The sequence below is a fragment of the Xyrauchen texanus genome, chromosome 46, assembly GCF_025860055.1.
Source record: "Xyrauchen texanus isolate HMW12.3.18 chromosome 46, RBS_HiC_50CHRs, whole genome shotgun sequence".
Lineage (NCBI taxonomy): Eukaryota > Metazoa > Chordata > Actinopteri > Cypriniformes > Catostomidae > Xyrauchen > Xyrauchen texanus.
Genome location: NC_068321.1, coordinates 5029732 through 5048074, shown reverse-complemented (window position 1 = coordinate 5048074; position 18343 = coordinate 5029732). Strand labels below are relative to the sequence as shown.

The 18343-nt window shown below is 38.0% G+C and overlaps 2 protein-coding genes across 3 annotated transcripts in view; one reads left to right on the top strand and one right to left on the bottom strand.

The window, feature by feature from the left end:
* The window catches only part of si:dkey-234i14.3 (fibulin-7-like), a 180502-nt gene that overhangs the window by 124995 nt on the left and 37164 nt on the right, over positions 1 to 18343 (bottom strand). The gene's annotated exons all lie outside the window — the stretch shown is intronic.
* The window catches only part of glg1a (golgi glycoprotein 1a), a 40336-nt gene continuing 25352 nt past the window's right edge, over positions 3360 to 18343 (top strand). For both annotated transcript variants that reach the window (XM_052119784.1, XM_052119783.1), the window contains exons 1-5: positions 3360 to 3669; positions 15083 to 15112; positions 15359 to 15445; positions 16375 to 16590; positions 18123 to 18326. In XM_052119784.1, coding sequence (XP_051975744.1) covers positions 3361 to 3669; positions 15083 to 15112; positions 15359 to 15445; positions 16375 to 16590; positions 18123 to 18326 — 846 coding nt within the window. In that variant the 5' untranslated portion in view covers position 3360. The remainder of the gene's footprint in view (positions 3670 to 15082; positions 15113 to 15358; positions 15446 to 16374; positions 16591 to 18122; positions 18327 to 18343) is intronic.

The following is an 18343-nucleotide window of genomic DNA, read 5'->3' as shown; positions in this document are numbered from 1 at the left end:
AATTAGTGTGTTTGATTATGGAGATATCCAAATATGTAGTGTTGGGGGGCCTCCAGGAACATGGTTGAGAACCACTGTTCCAGGAGTATACTCCCAGACCCCCCTAGACCAACATGGTAAACTACATATTATACATCTTTGAACTTTTTTTTTATCTTTAACACAACATTTTGGAACCTAAAACTACAAAATAGTACTCCATATAGAGTATTCAAATAGTACATTAATACAAGTGATTGAAGAACTTCTAAAAATCTCACCCAAAGGCTTCATAGGCCCCATACTAACACTGTCCACTGTCTCTACATGTGTATTAATTATTGCTCTGGGAATGGCCACTCTTTATGAACTCGTGTTATGAAATCATGAATGTGGACTTTTGTTGTTACTACAGAGACTAACAATACATTTTGAAGTGAAAAGCAAACTTTTATAGTTCCAGAAGGTTTGTATATTAAGTTTATATAATTTAATAATATAAATGGTAGAAATACATAAAACATTGGGCATCAAAATTACCGTAAACTTTTTTTTACAGTGCACAAACACAAAACACACTCTGATCTTCATGTCTCACACACACACCAACACCTCCTGGAACCCCCCCCTCCCCCTCCCCCTCCCCCTCCTGCTACTCAACCTGCATTTATGGTCTGTTAGGAAGATGTGTGCTGGTTCTTCCTGAAACAAAAGTCTAGGAAAGCTTCAGGACCAGATGGCGTCTCACTTGTCTGTCTGAAAGTCTGTGCTGACCAACAGTCCCCCATCTTCACCCAGATCTTCAATAGATCATTAGAGCAGTGTGAAGTTCCCTGCTGCTTCAAACGCTCCACCATCATTCCAGTCCACAAAAAAAATTAAATCACATGACTTAATTACTACAGACCTGTCGCCCTCACATCTGTGGGCATGAAGTAATTTGAAGGACTGGTTTTGGCCTACCTGAAGGACATCACTGGACCCCTGCTAGACCCCTTCAGTTTTCTTACCAAGCAAACAGGTCCGTAGATGATGCTGTCAAAATGGTACTGCATTATATTCTGCAACACCTCGACAGACCTGGGACATATGCAAGGATCCTATTTGTGGACTTAAGTTCAGACTTCAATACTACCATGCCTGATGTTCTTTCACCCAAACTGACCCAGCTCTCCGTGCCAACCACAATCTGTCAGTGGATCAACAGCTTTCTGACAGATTGGCAGCAGCTAGTTAAACTGGAGGAAATCACATCCGGGACCCTCATATGGAGTTAATAACATATGTGTAATAATGATCTCCTCAGTCCATTCAGCTCTGTTGATGGCTTGAAGCCACAGCTGCCTACGAAAGCCCTCCATTTTTAAACAACTGAAATCCGCTAAAAGTTTATTGACGTTGCCAAAGGATTGGTCCTGATAACCAATTAAAGGTTATTTTCTGTAGCATTTTCACATTCTTTTACCATTCAAATTATAGTCATTTGTTTACAGTGCAGCACTGCTATTATCTTATAGTTTGAAATCAAAACCCATTAAAAATATTAATTTTTCCTGCTTTATTGACTTTAAGTAATGAAGAAAAAAGGCAACAGTTCCAGAGAAAATAAAGTGCTCTTCCACCATGGTCCATAAAATGAATGTAAATAATGAAATAGTCTACAATATTAAAGTCTATATTTTAAACAAGATAGACGATTCACACAATAAATACCATATACAGTACATCACAATAAATAGACAAAAATTAAAATAGAATAATGTTTAACTCAAAATACATGTGTCACTCATGGGTTATGTTGCATTTTGATTCATATAATGTATCCATTGGACATATGTACATTTCTTTTGTGTACAGTCATATGAATTTTAATTGTACAAGGGGTTAACATACTTTCAAGCTCTTATGTCTGCACAAATACATTTTCTTTAATATTCTTTAAAGTCTCAAAAGAAGGGCTGGTTAAAATTTACAGCAAAATGACATTTTAGTAGGCCAGCAAATGGAGGTCTGTTTTTTGTTATTTTACAGATTTTTCTGTTGGCTAAAATAATGGTTTGATATTTTTGTATTTTACCTTTTACATATTTGTGTTTAATAGTCTTTTGTTTCACAATTGTGTAACAGTTTAGATTTTGCTCATAGCTTGCAACAGGGTACAGTAGGTACAGTAATAACAGGTTGGCATTGCGACAACATGCTCCATAGAGTGAGACAGGCAGCATGTTTTGGGAAGGAGACACATTTTGAATTAGGTGAACACATTACTCATTCCAAATGAAAATAAGAATTGTATTTTATTTTTTGACGAAGGGCCCTTCTTCAAGACTGTTATCTTCAAGACCCTTCTTCAAGACTGTCTCTATTCTTTCCTTATAGCATCCCCAATGCTGCATTTCATGATGGTTTTTTTTTTATATATCTCAAACATTTGTAAGATAACAGTATAATAATTTCAATCTAATAACTCTCTAACATATAAATGGAATACAGTAGAAAGGGCTGTCAAATTATTTCCCCAAGAAGGTAACCCTCCGGCTGGGAAAGTCTCGCGAGAGTATCATTTGCCTAAATTAGGGTTAAGGTTATAAATATTTATAGATAGGATTAAGGTAGGGTTATGTTTTCGGATTAAGGGTAGGTGTATGGTTTCTGTGGGACTCCAAATAAAAACAATAGGCACACTGCATGAAATATATATACTTACATTGACAATAATTTAACCCAAGTATTTACAATAACACCATGCAACTTTAAAAGCCACTTAAATGAAAATACACAATGAATATTTAAATAGAAAAATTTATTTAGACACATCGCCAATGTTACGTGTTAATTTTCATGTTTATTTTTAATGGTCTTGATCTAGTGATCCACGGTCTACGTGGCCAATGGTTGATCTCAAACCCTGTGTCGTTCGCCAACCGTAAATCCCCAGCTCCCACCGCTTCATCGAGAAATGTTAAATCCTAGTACGGTGAAGGCTATGGCTCATACATATTAATTAGTCATATAACAAAACGCTCCAGTGGCCTATCACAAAGCATGATAGACTAGATAGGTTTAAACTTAGTTTAAGTGAACTCTGAATTTGCGATTGGCTGTTCGCTTCATTCACGTGAACGCGCATGTGAATTATTCATAACCTCGGGATCAAACTCTGAATTGATAAAGTTGGTTTCGAGCGTCTTGATACCATTTAACCCTAATGAAGCCTGATTGGATTTGTGAAACTAAAACCAATCCTGGAATCCAGAATTTGTTCAGATATATTTGTAATACATGGTACATGAAGACAACGAAGGGAGGTCTGCGTGTGCTAATTCATATTCATGAGCCGCATCTTCGCCGTACTAGAGTGCGTAATATCACTTTGCAAAGATGGCGGCGTGTGGACGTGTGCAGCTATTCCTGCTGTTGATATTCATCAACGGCTGGACCTGTTCTGTTCGTGGACTCAAACCAATAAGCCCAGACAATGAAAATGCGCCGGATAATGCCGACAGAGCTAAAAATCCAGCCGGAGAGGGGAAAGTGGCGGCGGTGGATGGGGCCCCCGTGGCCCGGCGAAGCGGCGGCTGGAAGCTTGCAGAGGAGGCGGCCTGTCGGGAGGACGTGAGCAGGATCTGCCCCAAACACTCCTGGAACAACAACCTGGCTGTGCTTGAGTGTCTGCAGGACCGAAAAGACGTAAGAATACATGTCTTTAATCCTGAATCTGCGGTTGCATTAGGATTTAAGCCACTTATATCGCATAATTGAGTGCACTTGTAAGACATAAGATGGAGATCAAATAGATACGGACATATAACATAAGTATAGACTATTTGAGAGGATCTCAGGTCACGTCTGGTTTTTAAATATATTCCAAGGCCTCAGTATCATCTAGTCGATGAAGTTTTGTGGCTTTTAGACCATGTATGTTAGTTTCTAGTCATCTATATGTTAGTATACTCCTAAATGCTCTCTTTTTGAAATTATCTTTTAGAAGATATGCACATTTTAAGTCTTTTCTAAAAAAACACCAAAAACATGGACGTGTCATCTTGAACGAAGGGGCGTATCCACGTTTTTGTCCAATCAAATGCTCTCTATAATGAGAATGTTCTGCCCCCAAATACCGCCTGCCTCTGACAAGCAATAGAGTAAAAATCCCATTAATTTATCCCATAGATTAATTGTTTTTCAATGATTATTTATAAACTTGTAAAGACAGACCCACCGTGAGCCGCGCAGTTGTTCATCGATGTTATGCTTCCATTGAAGACATCTGTCTGATTTTATCTCAACTCCATTTTTTAAAAACCATGTTTGATAGTGGAATTCATGGTAAACCACTACATTACCCATGATACAGTAGAGAAAGATCCACCAATCAGAGAATCATGGCCAACGAAACCCGTGAAACATGCCTTAGGGCGACCCTGCGCTCCCATGATGCACTGAATGACGCTATCAATCGATCTCCCTTCACCCTTAAACTACTTGTATATTCGTACATATCAGGATATTAAGCAATAAATGTAAAATATATTGCTCCTCTACTTATAATAAACTGCCTAAAATCAATAGTTTTATATATTCCCATAGTTTTCTATTCAATGACATCTTTCGCAAGGCTTCATGGGACTGTAGTTGGTGCCCTCATGAAAGATGGTAAGTAGACAGTCATGTTCCTTTTTCTTTGTCCGATTCAGGGCTCGCAAAATTTCTAAATCTCTGGTAGGCCTTCGGGCAGGCACTCTTCGGATTTTGGTTGCCCGAAATGAATTTTAGTAGCCCAAATAAAAAAAAGTTTTTTTTTTTAAATGTAGAAAATTGGTTAGGAGTCAAAACATCAATCAAAATAATCTAATTAGAATCATCAATACAAATATGGAGCTGGTTCTAACCGAAACTGAAATTTCTGTGAACAGAATGGAACATTAATCAGTCCGTGTCAGATTGTGACTCTTGAGATATCAACTGAAGTCACAGATGAGAAAATGCCACTCGATGTTGAGGGCATAGCATCTCATTCATTAGCTTTCTCCTCCTGTGCATCAGTCTCCACTTCTTCGCTTGTTGTTCTTGGTGGGGTTTTATGTTCCAGGTGTCTTGAACCTCTTCCAGAAAATATCCAGGAACTAACTGCCTTTTCAGGGCAAAAAGTTTCAACCGATTCACCCTTTATAGAGAGTTGCATGAGGTCATTCAGTGTTTCAGACTGTAGAAAAGTACGATATGATGTTTTCACTCGGTTCATGCAGGAAAATCCTCTCACAGATTGCTGTTGATGGACTTGGGGTCAGAATTAATTTCACCAACAACAAGATATATGAGAAGTGTTCTGGATTCTCAGTGAGGAGATCTTTGTACAAGCAATCTAGCTTGCTACCCTGGTGCTCTTAAAGCCAAATTTTTAGATCCATCCATTCTTGTGGAATTTTCTCCTTCCTCATTTAGCAAACTGGCAAAATGTGTGACAAGATAATCCACCTCTTCATCCCCATAATTTGCCAGCTCTTTTCTGGGGTGGGGAAGAGTGGAAGGGTCAAAAACTTTGAAACAAGAGAGAGGTTTTTCAAGCTTTCCATGTACTTCACTGTGTTGTCAATAATCCTCTGAAACTCTAGACCAATGGTGTCTTTGTCTGTGCCCTCACCTCTTCTAGCAGGTCGCTGGCTTTTTGTGAGCTGAGTTCCACAGTAGCACATGTTACCATCATCTTTTACTGTGAACGTTGCGTGCAAGGCTTTCTGGTATTCTCCTGGTTTTGTTTTTAGGCTGAGTAAGCGTGATGTGGTGCTCTCAACTAACTGATTTGTTCGCGTGATGTATAAGTTGTCATGCTGAAAACCAGTACTGCATTTGGATAATATGGTGCTGTAGTCCAACTTGAAATGTAGGAAGCGAACAGATTTCTCGGTCTTCATCTCCTGCTCCATCCCCTTTACTTTGGCAGCATCATCTGACTTAATATCACTTCCTCCTGCCATATTCTCCATATGCACAACAGTGGGAGTGTAATTTTTTTCCACAGCCTTCAGATATCTTAGCCTGCTTGGGAGCCACCATGTGCTTTACAGGCCACTGAAATGTGCAACTTTCTCACTAAGCATTTCACTTATTTCAGTCAGTTCTCTTCACTTCTTTGGGGAATAGTAGTACATCTTAAAGATGGTTTTCAGTGTGTCCTCAAATTTTACCAGGTGCAGCCTTTCACACTATCCAGTACGGCTAGCTCTAATTTGTGTGCCACATAGTGGATTGTTATGATGTGGGGTATCCTTCGTTTCAGTCTCCCCAGCTACTCCTGTTTTCTCACCCATCGTCACTGCAGCTCCATCAAAGTTTGCAGGCACTACTTTCTCCTTCCATGTGTCTTCCTCGTTACCCATGGTGTTCATTGCCTCATCGAAAGCAACTAAAACACCTGCTGCATTTGAGCTCTTAACTGGCTGACATTTGATCATGTAGGTGGATATGTCACCATTATCTCTCACATAACTGACTTGAACCAACTCCTGTTTTATGATACCAGTGTCTGTACTGCCATCTGCAAGAATTGATAAGAATTTACTTTCTTGAATTTCCTCTTTTGAGGTTTGTACTATTGCTCCAATAAACGCTCCGCTAGCATGGCCATTGTGGTAAGTGGAACCATGGTCTAGTCTAGGCCATTTGCTGTTTGAGTTTTTTGAGGCAAGTAAATGGTGCTCTAGTTATTTTTATGCTGTTTATATATCAGATATGAAAGTGTGTTTGTGTGTTAGCACATGGATTAAAACATTCTGATACGCAAAGTGATGCATTCACGAGAAAGTGGGGCTTCGTCTTTTTATTGGTCATGCGTTTCTCTTAAAACAATAACTCCAGCATGGAGATTCATAAGAAATTGCGCTGTGTACTCGATACAGGTTTTGAAGCTAAACCTCACTGTTCACAAATCAGCATGATCAACTTCCACGGTCATATTTTTCAAGAGAGTGTAAAAAATGTGAATCAAAGTAGGAATTTGATTGCACTATTTCAGATAGCCCGGTGGGCAGGACGGTGGTGCATTTTGGTACCCCCGACTGGAAAACACAATAGCCCTGTGATTTTATTTATATATTTTTTTTTCCCCCAATTACTTTTTGCCTCAAAACAAAGTTTGTGATGTTGTGATTTTCCTCAGAGCTGATTGGTTTAGTTCATGGCTCACATCTATTTTATGAAGGATTTTATCAAAAGTGTATGGAATTATTGAATGGGGAAAATACTTCCAGAACCCAGGGGGCTGAAAAAGTGGATGGGCACTGATAGTCGAATACTCTAGTGTTCATTCTGCAATAATTGTTAGAATATTTATTAGAAAAATACTATTCGAATTTCACAAAGTTTTGCTTTGTTGGCCATATATACAGAGAGATTCATGAAAAATCCTGAACACACAAAACTAAAACTGGCAGTTATTACAGAATGCACTGGGTGGCGCTGTTGAGTGTGGACACAAGTTGATCACCGTTTGATGAGCAAATCGTTCTGTCAGTACGTTTAGATGGACACCAAAAAGCGGGTTATTGCTATGTGGCTTTCTGCGAGAAAGCTGGGTTCCTGTGTAAATGTACTGGATAAGCGGTGTACACTTTACTCTCGTATATGTGCAGCTTGTCAGAACAGCTTAACAACTTAATCCCCACGATGCTTCTGTTAACAATAAACATGGCATCTGAGAAAGACTAAGCTCAGGGAGGTAAGGGGACATTCCATCATTTAAACTGGTGTGTATAAATGAGTATAGTTTACGGAGCATGTGGATATGCTTGTTTTTCTCAACAAAAACATGAGATACAATATAAACATAACTATTATTTTTCGAGTGTTTATATTCTTCCTGTACTTTATTTGCGTCAGTGTACTTCATTTGCGGTTTCTTTTTCATCGCTTTGCGTAAGCTTAAATGCTTTAATTCTGTACTTTGCTTGTTTTAAATGTTTCCATCAAAACAACACGGGACATAATATAAGCTTGTTTTGGATATAATTAGGAGCTTGTATTTTTTTTTTTTAAATGGTGATGCAAACTTTGACAAAAGTACTTTTACAACGTCTCTTTCTCATGAATTGCCTTCATTTAAATAATAGAATTTTCGAGTATTCGTTTTTTATGAGCTTAAATATTAGTATACCGAATTATTGATAAATGCCCATCCCTACTATATAGTAAGTAGCAAATCGTGGCTCAATGCTGTGACAGAGTAAAAAATGTGATGTGCCATTACCCCAACTTCCTCTTTCAATAGAAAATGCATCAACACAGGAAAGAAAACTGCGCTCCAGCTGTTTTCCTGGATTTTCCAGGTATACACAATTAAAGGAAAAGAAACCTGTTCCATTTTCCTGTTTATAGCTGCATCTCAAACCATAATGAGCTGCCTACGTAGACAGGATTTTGGCATAATAGGCATTTGATCTTTCAAGCGCTCTCAGCCCTCTGGGTTACTTGTTTCACAAATTATTTTCAGTTTTGTTGTTAGGATGTCATAAGTCCAATATTGGGTTCAAAGACTAAGCCCACGTTCCCGTATGTAGTATGTTCAGGAATGAAACCACACACCTGCGTACCTACTTTATCAATTGTCGAAAAGGAAGTTCATCAAATTCAGTACATACTCAAAGTATGTGAGTATTGCCATTAACAATGTACTTTACGAAGGATTAAGTTATTGCATGATCTCAAAAGCAGGAGCGACATAATGGCCTAACAATGCATATAAGTTGTGCTATTCATTAACAGTTTTGGGCCTTTTTATCATAGTTTCTACAGATCTGGCTGTGTAAAATGAGTAAGTTAATTAGTCCTAACCTAATAGCCTCAGAACACTTAGTTGGCATGAAACGGAAGTTTCGATTTTTCTTCCCTATTGTGACGTATATCCGAGTGAAACGGTTCATCGAAGAAGAAAAAAATGCCATTGTGTATTGCTTGGATTGGAGAAAGTGGCCGTTGCGAACTAATTGGAGGCAGATCTAATGCAAGTTTGCAGTCAGTTGTGGAGGATTACTTTCCACCTGACACATCACCGGCACCCTCCATTGAAGAACCTTTTATTGAGGAGGACAAGAATGAGGACAATCAACAACTGCTAAATTTCGCCAAAGGAATCAGTCCATATTTATTTGAGCCACTACCTACTGCGAACCAAGAGAGTGACCGGGATGAGGCGGCTGTTGGTCAAGTTCACCCTCGAGCATCTCGATGTGTCCCAATGGTAATGCTTTAACTGCTGTAGAAAAACTGGCATTTATTGGCAAGATTGTTGAATGAAAGCTTTACCAACAACAGTGGCTTAAAAAATCTTGTGTATGTGGTTGTCGGACAGACACGACATACAAAACATCACAACTGAATTTCACAATCTCTTCCTTAAAATGTTATGATTATTTCTAGTAAGCTAGTAAATTAGTTTTACTTGTCTTCACACTCTGTGATGTTCCAACTGTGTACACAAACGGGACAGCCGTGTCTGCCAAGTGCTGAAGTTTGACAAACCCCATTTTGTGAAGCATTCTTGGGTAAAATGTCAGCGGCCACGCAACCAGAGTACTTTGGGTATAGGGTAGAGGGTTTGGGGAGGGGAGCAACCTAAAATACCACCATGTCTTTGTTTGCTAATTGTTGCAATCGTTTCATGTGAATGACAGGTTGCTGGTGGTGATGGATTGAAACTCGTCTGGCTGTTGGATAAGCTCATTGCTCAGACCTCGTGCCCGTAAACATGTCATCAGAGAAGAGACGTCGTTGCTAGGGAGAGGGCTGTTTTTGATTAAAGATTACGAGGGCATTTAAAAAAACAAATTATGCATATGGATAAATAGTTTATAATTAACACTGCAACATTCCATAAAAAAATTATCATTGTCAATTTTGATTTCTTGGTGACTTTAAACCTCTAAGAACACAGCAGTTGAATGACAGAATTGCTTTTGCCTCTGACATGTGTTGATTTTGTGTTTTGTATTGGTTCACTCCTATTGGATAATTTAACTCTGCTAGGTCAAGCCAGTTAATGGCCATCCATTACAGGCTGTATCTTGGGGTTTTCATCAACATTACAGGTTATCTCTCTGGCAACAGGTCCGTTAATTAACACGTTATTTCTATAGGAATTGTTAGAATATCCTAACTGTGCCTATGAGTTGACCACTTTACTGAGTTGGGACTGTGGTAGTGAACTTTTTTTTTTTTTTCCCCCACTCCATAACAGATATTGTTTTCCTTTTAACCAGGTTCTTATCTTTAGGAATCTTATCTTTAAGTCATCTTTAGGAATATTTTAAGGCAAACAAGGCCAGTTTATTTTCTAATATTAAACATCCTTAGAATAGAATGTGCATTACACTGGAGGAATATTATGTTTGTCCATATGTTTTTGGAGGGTCCTGTCTTTTGCAAATTCCTCCTAACATTACATTTTTACTCCACTTATGGTTAGATTTAGGTTTGGGTTGGGGGGTTCAGTTCATATATATATATATATATATATATATATATATATGCATTCCACTTCGCTATATTATGGCCTGCCCTGTACAGCTGAAGTTGCTCTACGACTCTCTTTTGGCACCCCTTCGTGGACATTTCACCAGGAAAATTAAGCTCACATGTGCCCATACGCCCAACAACACTTACCACATTGGCCTCTGGGGCAGTGTTTGTATTTCGATAAGAACAGACCGATTTTGGCTGACTAAAAGTCAACCTTCTGTTTCTGATTTAACTTTCAGATTAATTTGAACAGTCAGAATAGATTCTTCTACAGGGCTGCTTTAATTGCCAATGCTTGATTCTAAAAGAACAAAAAACATAAAATGACATTAATTAGTAGCTCTCATTTTAAACCTGTTGTTGTTAGAACTGCAATCTAGTAAAAGACTCCTTTTTACCTAAATGAAGGCATGTTTTGCCCATTCATTATTGCTAATAACAACAGTTACTCTTGCATCCTCTTAAGATCCATTCTTTAAATTATTATTATTATGATATACCCATTCTGTAATCTATAGGTGAATAGTAATATATTTCTGTAATAACCTTGCAGAATTCCAATGCAGAATTGCTATACAGTCTTAAGCATCTATTTTGAAGGAAGCCTATTTATTAAAATCAAGCCTTTTTATTTTGATTAAGACGGTGTTCTTTCTTTGTGTTACCAGCAGCGTTGACAGCTTTTTATGCTGCTTCCGTACATGGAGAAATGCTCTTGTCTCTTCCTCGCTCCACACTACCCCAGTGCCATGGGGTTACTTAAGTTACACTTGTTATGGCCAAATATATTTGAATTTAGGCAAATGTGCAACTGAGGTAGTGCTTAAAAATAACCAGGTCAGCACAAGTTAGCGACGTGCACGAACGAACACGAACAAAGCTGTTCTGTATAAAACATACATTAGCAAAACACGAGATGGAATTAATTTAATGTGCGTCGAGCACAGAACAGCGTATCTTTATCCTTGTGCGCCACACATACGGGACTCATAAACGTCTGCGGTGCGGTTTTGTATTTCAGCTCATGCTTGAAAGCATGTACAGTGATTGGTCAGTAGCGAATTTCTGAAGAGAGCGTGATTGGTCAGGTGAAAATGGACTAGGAAAGAGCTTGTGATTTGTTCTATGTAGACACAGCCTATAATGAAAATGAACAATAATTTGCAACTTTACTTGGCTGACACCTTCTGTTTGCTTAACTTTGAGAGGCAGAAATCGTGATCGTAATTAAAATACAATTGATTGTGCAGCCCTAGATTCTTCAATGCAGACATTTGTGAACTATCTGTGCTCTGTTTTCCACAATGCTGGCTTTAGAGGTTTCTGTATCTTTTTTTTTTTTTTCACTAAATGTTAAATGTGCTGTTATTTTGTTTGAGTTGAGTAGCTAAGTAAATTAAGGCTATTTAAAGCTCACATTTCGGAAATGTCCATGTCTATTATTTATGTAAATCATTGGGTAAGTCAAAAAGTAAGTCTCAGCAAAACGAGGGTCAGTTCCTTTTAAACCCCTGTTACAACACAAAGACAAATAATAAGCTCACTGAATAGAAGTCAAAGGATGCTGTTTTTAGCAACATTGTGACAGTTGTCAAGCCTTGAGCTCCATGGAAATTAAGAATGCCATGCTTGAAATTTACATCAGGATATTAACACTTCTGTGCTATGCTGAGGATGCAATCTGTCTGAGCTTGTTCTCAGCTGTTCAAATAAAGATCACCATGAAGTTACCATGGTTAGGGTGACCTAAACTGTTATTTGTTGAATACACTTCTTGGCTGTCAAGGCTGCTAATAAAGGCATAATTTATTAATGGAGGAATAAACAATTAAAATGCAACATCTTTTGATTAAAGCTGCCAAATACATGCGGCCTCCAGCAGTTCATTGTAGCTTCAAGACCACATCCGTTACAGTTAAAGAGAGCTCTTGCTGAAACCTTGCAGTCTACTAGAACAACAACACCATGTTTTTTTCCCAGTCCATGCTGGTAAATCCTCTGTGTTAGTTGGTTTGTTTAGGGGTCTCTGTTCTTCGGCTATGATCGATGTCGTATTCTTAACTTTGGATGTCAGAATATTCTCTCATCTTTGACAGATGTTGCACATTTTCTCACATATTATGTAGCTGTTAATTTTATAAAGTAATTATTTTTGCTGTATTCTCTGCAATCTGTTGTTTTTGTTGCTCAAGTTCTTGCCATATTTTCTGAAATGTGAACGCATGTTCCCATGCCCCTTTTAGTAGAGGTAGACCGATAAAATGGTTTTACAGATTAATCTATGCCGATAGTTGCCTTTTTGGAGTTATCAGTTATCTGCAAAAATCAATGTAATGTATACCGCAGAAGCCGATAAATCGGCTAATATTCATATTTTTTTTTATTTTTTTTATAATCTGCATCGGACGATATATTTTCCTGTTTGGCCGAATTGTTTCTTGAGGGCTCTGAGAATTGGCTGCTTGCCTCTGAAGTGGTCGAGACATGTAAACGGCCAGTCACGGTTCATTTTGTTATGTGCCATCATGTTACTACAATAATAGACACACAGTGTCATTTCAATGGTCCGCATATCGCAGACGCGTTTGAGCTCATAATGTTAAAGTGCTCGCCTGTTTCATTCTCCCTCCTCAACAGTTCCTTATAACTTTTAACTGTCTTGTATAATGATAAAAAGGCATATACCATCTGCAAATATGCACATATCTAAACGGATGTAATATACAAACCTCACGAAAATCCAGTGTTTTCTTCCCATCTTCCTCTGAAGCGCGTGTTCCATCAGCCAGAATCAAAACCTTCAGGATCAAAAGTTCCTCTGACTCACAAATCAAGACGGTCACTCCGTGATAATCCAAGCAGGCGATCCAAACCATTTAAACTGTCAGGAGATTGCTGTTCATGGTGGATCGGCACGAGCACGTGAGTGCATTTTCAAAGTAAATTATGAATCGTTGTTCTTGAAATGTCCTGTTTTCTAATTGTCTTGAAGTTTAAAAACATATAGATTTTTCTATGTTTATGCCTCTCATACACACTTGGATGTCGTTTTGGAAAGCGCTCTCCATAAGTGCATACTTTGGAAAACATTGACATTAGGAAAATGGAAATAGAGGTTTCAAACTCCAACAGAGTTGCATGGAAATTGCCTAGTTCTTCTGATGCTGGCGATATAATCTATAAAATCCTTTGTATATTGTCAAAATACTCAAGTGTTGTGGAAAAAATAAGTGAACCCTTTGGCAGCAATAACTGCAACCAAGCATTTCTGTTAGCTGCGGATTAGACCTGCAACGTTCAGAAGGAAATTTGGACCATTCTTCCTTACAGAACTGCTTCAACTCAGCCAAATTCTTAGAACGTCTGGTGTGAACGGCTCTCTTTAAGTCATTCCACAGCATCTCTATTGGGTCAATGTCTGGGCTCTGACTGGTCCACTCCAAAAGGTGGATTGTTGTTTTTTTTAAAGCTATTCTGTATAGAATATACTTCAAATGTTTGGGGTCATTGTCCTGCTCCATCACCCAACGTCTACTGAGCTTCAGCTGGTGCACAGCCATCCTGACATTATCATGTAGAATCTCTTGATAAACTTCAAAAGTAAGTGTTTCAGTCCCCGAACAGCAAAGCAGACCCAATTCATGATGCTCCATACACTGTACTTCTCCTTTGGGATCATGTTTACATGTTGGTATGCGGTGCCCTTTTTTGTGTCATACGTGGTGCTGAATGTTTTTCCCCAAAATTCAACCTTAGTTTCATCAGTGCACAAAATATTTTCCAAGTAGCGTTTTGGTGTCAAGGTTGTCTTTGGCAAAATTCAGACAAGCAGCAATGTTTTTTTTTGGAAAGCAGTGGCTTCCTTCATGGTGTCCTTCCATGGACACCATACCTGTTTAATGTTTTCCATATAGTAGACTCATGAACAGATGTTAACCAGTTCCAATGATTGCTGCAATCTTCAGCTGTCACTTTAGGGTTATTTTTTTACCTCATTGAACATTCTCTGGTGTGCCCTTCGAGTCATCTTGGGTAGATGGCCACTTCTAGGGAGAGTAGCCACTGTACTAAATTTGTCTAACTGTGGACAGATGAAAATATTAAGCGCTTTGAGATATGTTACCCTTTCCAGCAACAATTCTTGATCGTAGGTCTTCTGAGATCGTTTTTGCAAGACATGGTGCACTGCAGCAAATGCTGCTTTTGAATAGCAAACTCAAAATATTTGAGTGCTTTTTAGAAGTCATAGAAGCTCTAACCCACACATCCAAGTTTACATGCTTTTTCCAACATAAACCGAGAATGTTTGAATGATGTATTCAATATATACAAGAACAATACAATAATTTGTCATTTAGTAAAGAGATTTTATTTATTATTGTAACTTCGTTGAAGATTAAACCAGATTTTAAAACACATGTATTCCTAAATGCAAGTAATTCCAAAGGGTTCATTTTCTTGCTACTCTAATACAGTTGTGACTTCTTGTTTCAACAACAAGAAGTTTGAAATCTGCAATTTAGTCTGTAAAAATATAAAGTCTGTATATGTACTTGTAATTTTACACTCTTTTTCTTAATCTCTTCTTCAGGAGTCGGAGATCGCTGCAGATTGCAATCATGTAAGTGCTTGAACATTGTAGGTGTATATATGCTGCTGCACAAAAAAAAAAAAAAAAATATTAATTTGAGATTTAAGAATTTTCCAGTTAATTCCTCATTACCTCAACATGCCCCTGATTTAATAAAAAGAACATTTATTGACAAAATAAGCAATTACATTTGTTCACTTGATTTATGTAATGTCTGATAATTTAAACCCAGAAATAAATAAAAATCCTGTCTGTTAAAACATCTTTCATTTTTAGCTGCTGTGGAACTACAAGCTGAATTTGACAACAGATCCAAAGTTTGAGTCTGTTGCTGTTGAAGTGTGCAAGAGTACCATCGGTGGGGTGAGTACAGATATGCACTGATCTCTCAGAATTTAGTTTGACCATACTTTCGAATACAGTTATATAAAAGGAAAACAAATGTTTTAAAGCTCAAGGCTAGTCCACATTAATCTGAATACATTTTAAAAAGGCGTTTTCGAAATGCTCACAGTCCACACTGCCGTTTTCAAATGTTTTCCAAAAGTTGTTCGTCCACACCGAAACATCTGAAAATGCTAAAATCCTTATGTTAAAAAACATAAGTGTGGCCCTTCATTTCCTTGTACTGTCTCAAACACAATTGTCCTCATCTTCCACCACCGGACAAAAATTCTGAGTAAACTTCGAGTTTTGACAACAAATACATTATCGTTTTCAAATATCTCTGATTTCCCTGTCCACACTATGATGCAAAGATGGCATTTTTAATGTATCAACTGGGCAGTGTGTTTTCAAAAAGCATTTATTAATTTTTCGTTTGACAAAAATGCCATCTCTGTGTGTACAGAAGGCCAAAACGTAGCAAAATGAATGAGTTCCCTTTCAAACAATGTAGAGTTCTGGCAAACTTGCCCCAAATTTTTCACTCATTATTTTCACATGCAAATGAGCTTCTGATTAACTGCAAATGTTTGCCAGAAATGTTTGGAGCTCTTCACCGGTAGTGGTGAACCTGCAGCAAACCTTTGGCAGCAATTGACAATTTATCACAAGTTTGCCAAAAATCTTAGTTGCATGTGAAAATGATCAGGGGCCGAGTTTGCATCAAATTTGTCAAACTCTTGATTTTTGTTAGGTTTCCAAACACAAACGTGTTTGTGTGGAATATTTGTTTTTTGTGCAATAATGTTCAGTGACACTGGGGGCTCAGAAATGACAGTGTTCACCTTTTAAAGTGTCAGACTGTACCAAAAAGTCATGATAAAATAATTTTTAACTGTTTTTCTCAGATTAAGGAGTGTGCTGCTGAGGAGCGTGGGAAGGGTTACCTGGTGTCATGTTTGGTAGATCACCGAAGTAACATCTCAGAGTACCAGTGTAACCAGTACATCACAAAAATGACCAGTATCATCTTCAGCGATTACCGCCTTATCTGCGGATTTATGGACAAGTGCAAGGACGATATCAACAAACTACACTGTGGAAGCATCAACACGGGCGAGAAGGTAAAACCCAGGTGCACTGTGGGTCCAGTCAGTGTGTTAAGACCGAGGAGAGATTTAAGTAAAGAGACATAATGAAAACCTTTTGAATCAGGATGAAATGATATCTTATGTATGAGTATGAGTGCAGATGCTTCCTATTTGGTAGTTAATAATAACTACATTATTTTTGTGTAATAATGCTGCAATTTTCAAACACTGCAGTGCAGCTGATGTGACATGCAGCTTATAACTGAGCAAGTGGATCGAGTACAATTCTATAATTGAAATAAACCGATTTGAATGCTTGGTTGTAAGGATGTACTTTTTTTGCGTGCTTTGTTGTTGTCGATGAAGCTGAATTGAGACACTGATTTCATGCCTTAGTTAATAGCTACTTTCACACATAAAATCAGTTAAATTGCAGTAAAATTGTTGGATTGCCTTAACTGGTAAATGTATTACATCTGCTGTTCTCACACGTCAATTTGTAGGCGAATCCGGAAGTCTAATTCGCCATGGGTTCCCTCTGGATTTTACTGTGTTTTTTTAACTTTTGAAAGTTAAATCAGGTCTGTGGTAAACATTACTTGACAATACATGGACATTTTGTTCTACAACATAAATTACACTTTCATACCTCAAACGTGAATTTTGAAGCCACCATGTGTTTAAAAAAAAAAAAAAAGAATTATGTAATTCAATACGGCTTTAAAATTCTCTTTGAGGTATGACTGTGTGAAATTTATGTCATGGAACAAAACGTTCACAGAAATGTTCACACAGACCTTATTTTACTCATAAGTTCAAAAGCCCCATTAGATAAACCCATAGGAAAATCCAGAGAGAACCCACGGCGAATTCTCTTGCAGGTTTTTGGACTACAAGCTGAACGGCTCTATGGCTTTGCATCTTTTTCGTTTTGCTACCATTCACACATCAGCACAAAACTGCCATTAAACTCTGAGATGTAGTTTTTATTAGTTGAAAAATTTCTTCATCCCCTCGAATGAAGAGATGTGCTTGAAGGCAGCATTCTTCGATTTTCACAGACATTCGTTCTGCTTGTGTTTCTTGAATGAGGCCCATTGTTCATGTGTTGTGCAGAATTAGGTGTTGGTATGTTAGAATTTGTTAAAATGTATGAGTATTAGTACATAAGTATCAGTATCAAACTTTTACCAAGATCATATCTATGCACCTCTGCTTTGAAACATTTCAAGATTGTAGAATTTGAGCTAGAATAGGGTCGGTCTAAAACCTATTCTAGGATCGAGACTACCTTTTTCAGACAAATAGTTAATTGTTATAAGAGCTGGCAATTGACCGAACCGAAGAACCAGCAAAATTCAGCTGAATTGAATTAGATTTATTGAAATAGCACTTTTTACATTGCATGTTGTTTCAAAGCAGCTTTACAAAGAGTAGTACTTTACCTACTCTACAGTGAGCAAGCCACAGTGTCAAGGAAAAACTGAGAAAGAAACGTTCTCATGCTGACACATATTGAATTTTATACAAAATGTTTGCACATTCTTTTTCTCTTTGTCCTTCAGGATATCCACTCTCAGGGTGAAGTGATTGCATGTTTGGAGAAAGGGCTTGTGACTGAAGCCGAGGAGCAGCCGGGCCAATATGCCATTAAAGAGGACTGTAAGAAGGCCATAATGCGCGTTGCTGAACTTTCCTCTGACGATTTCCACTTGGATCGCCACCTGTATTTTGTCTGCCGGGAGGACCGGGAACGCTTCTGTGAAAATGTAAGATGCAAGACTCA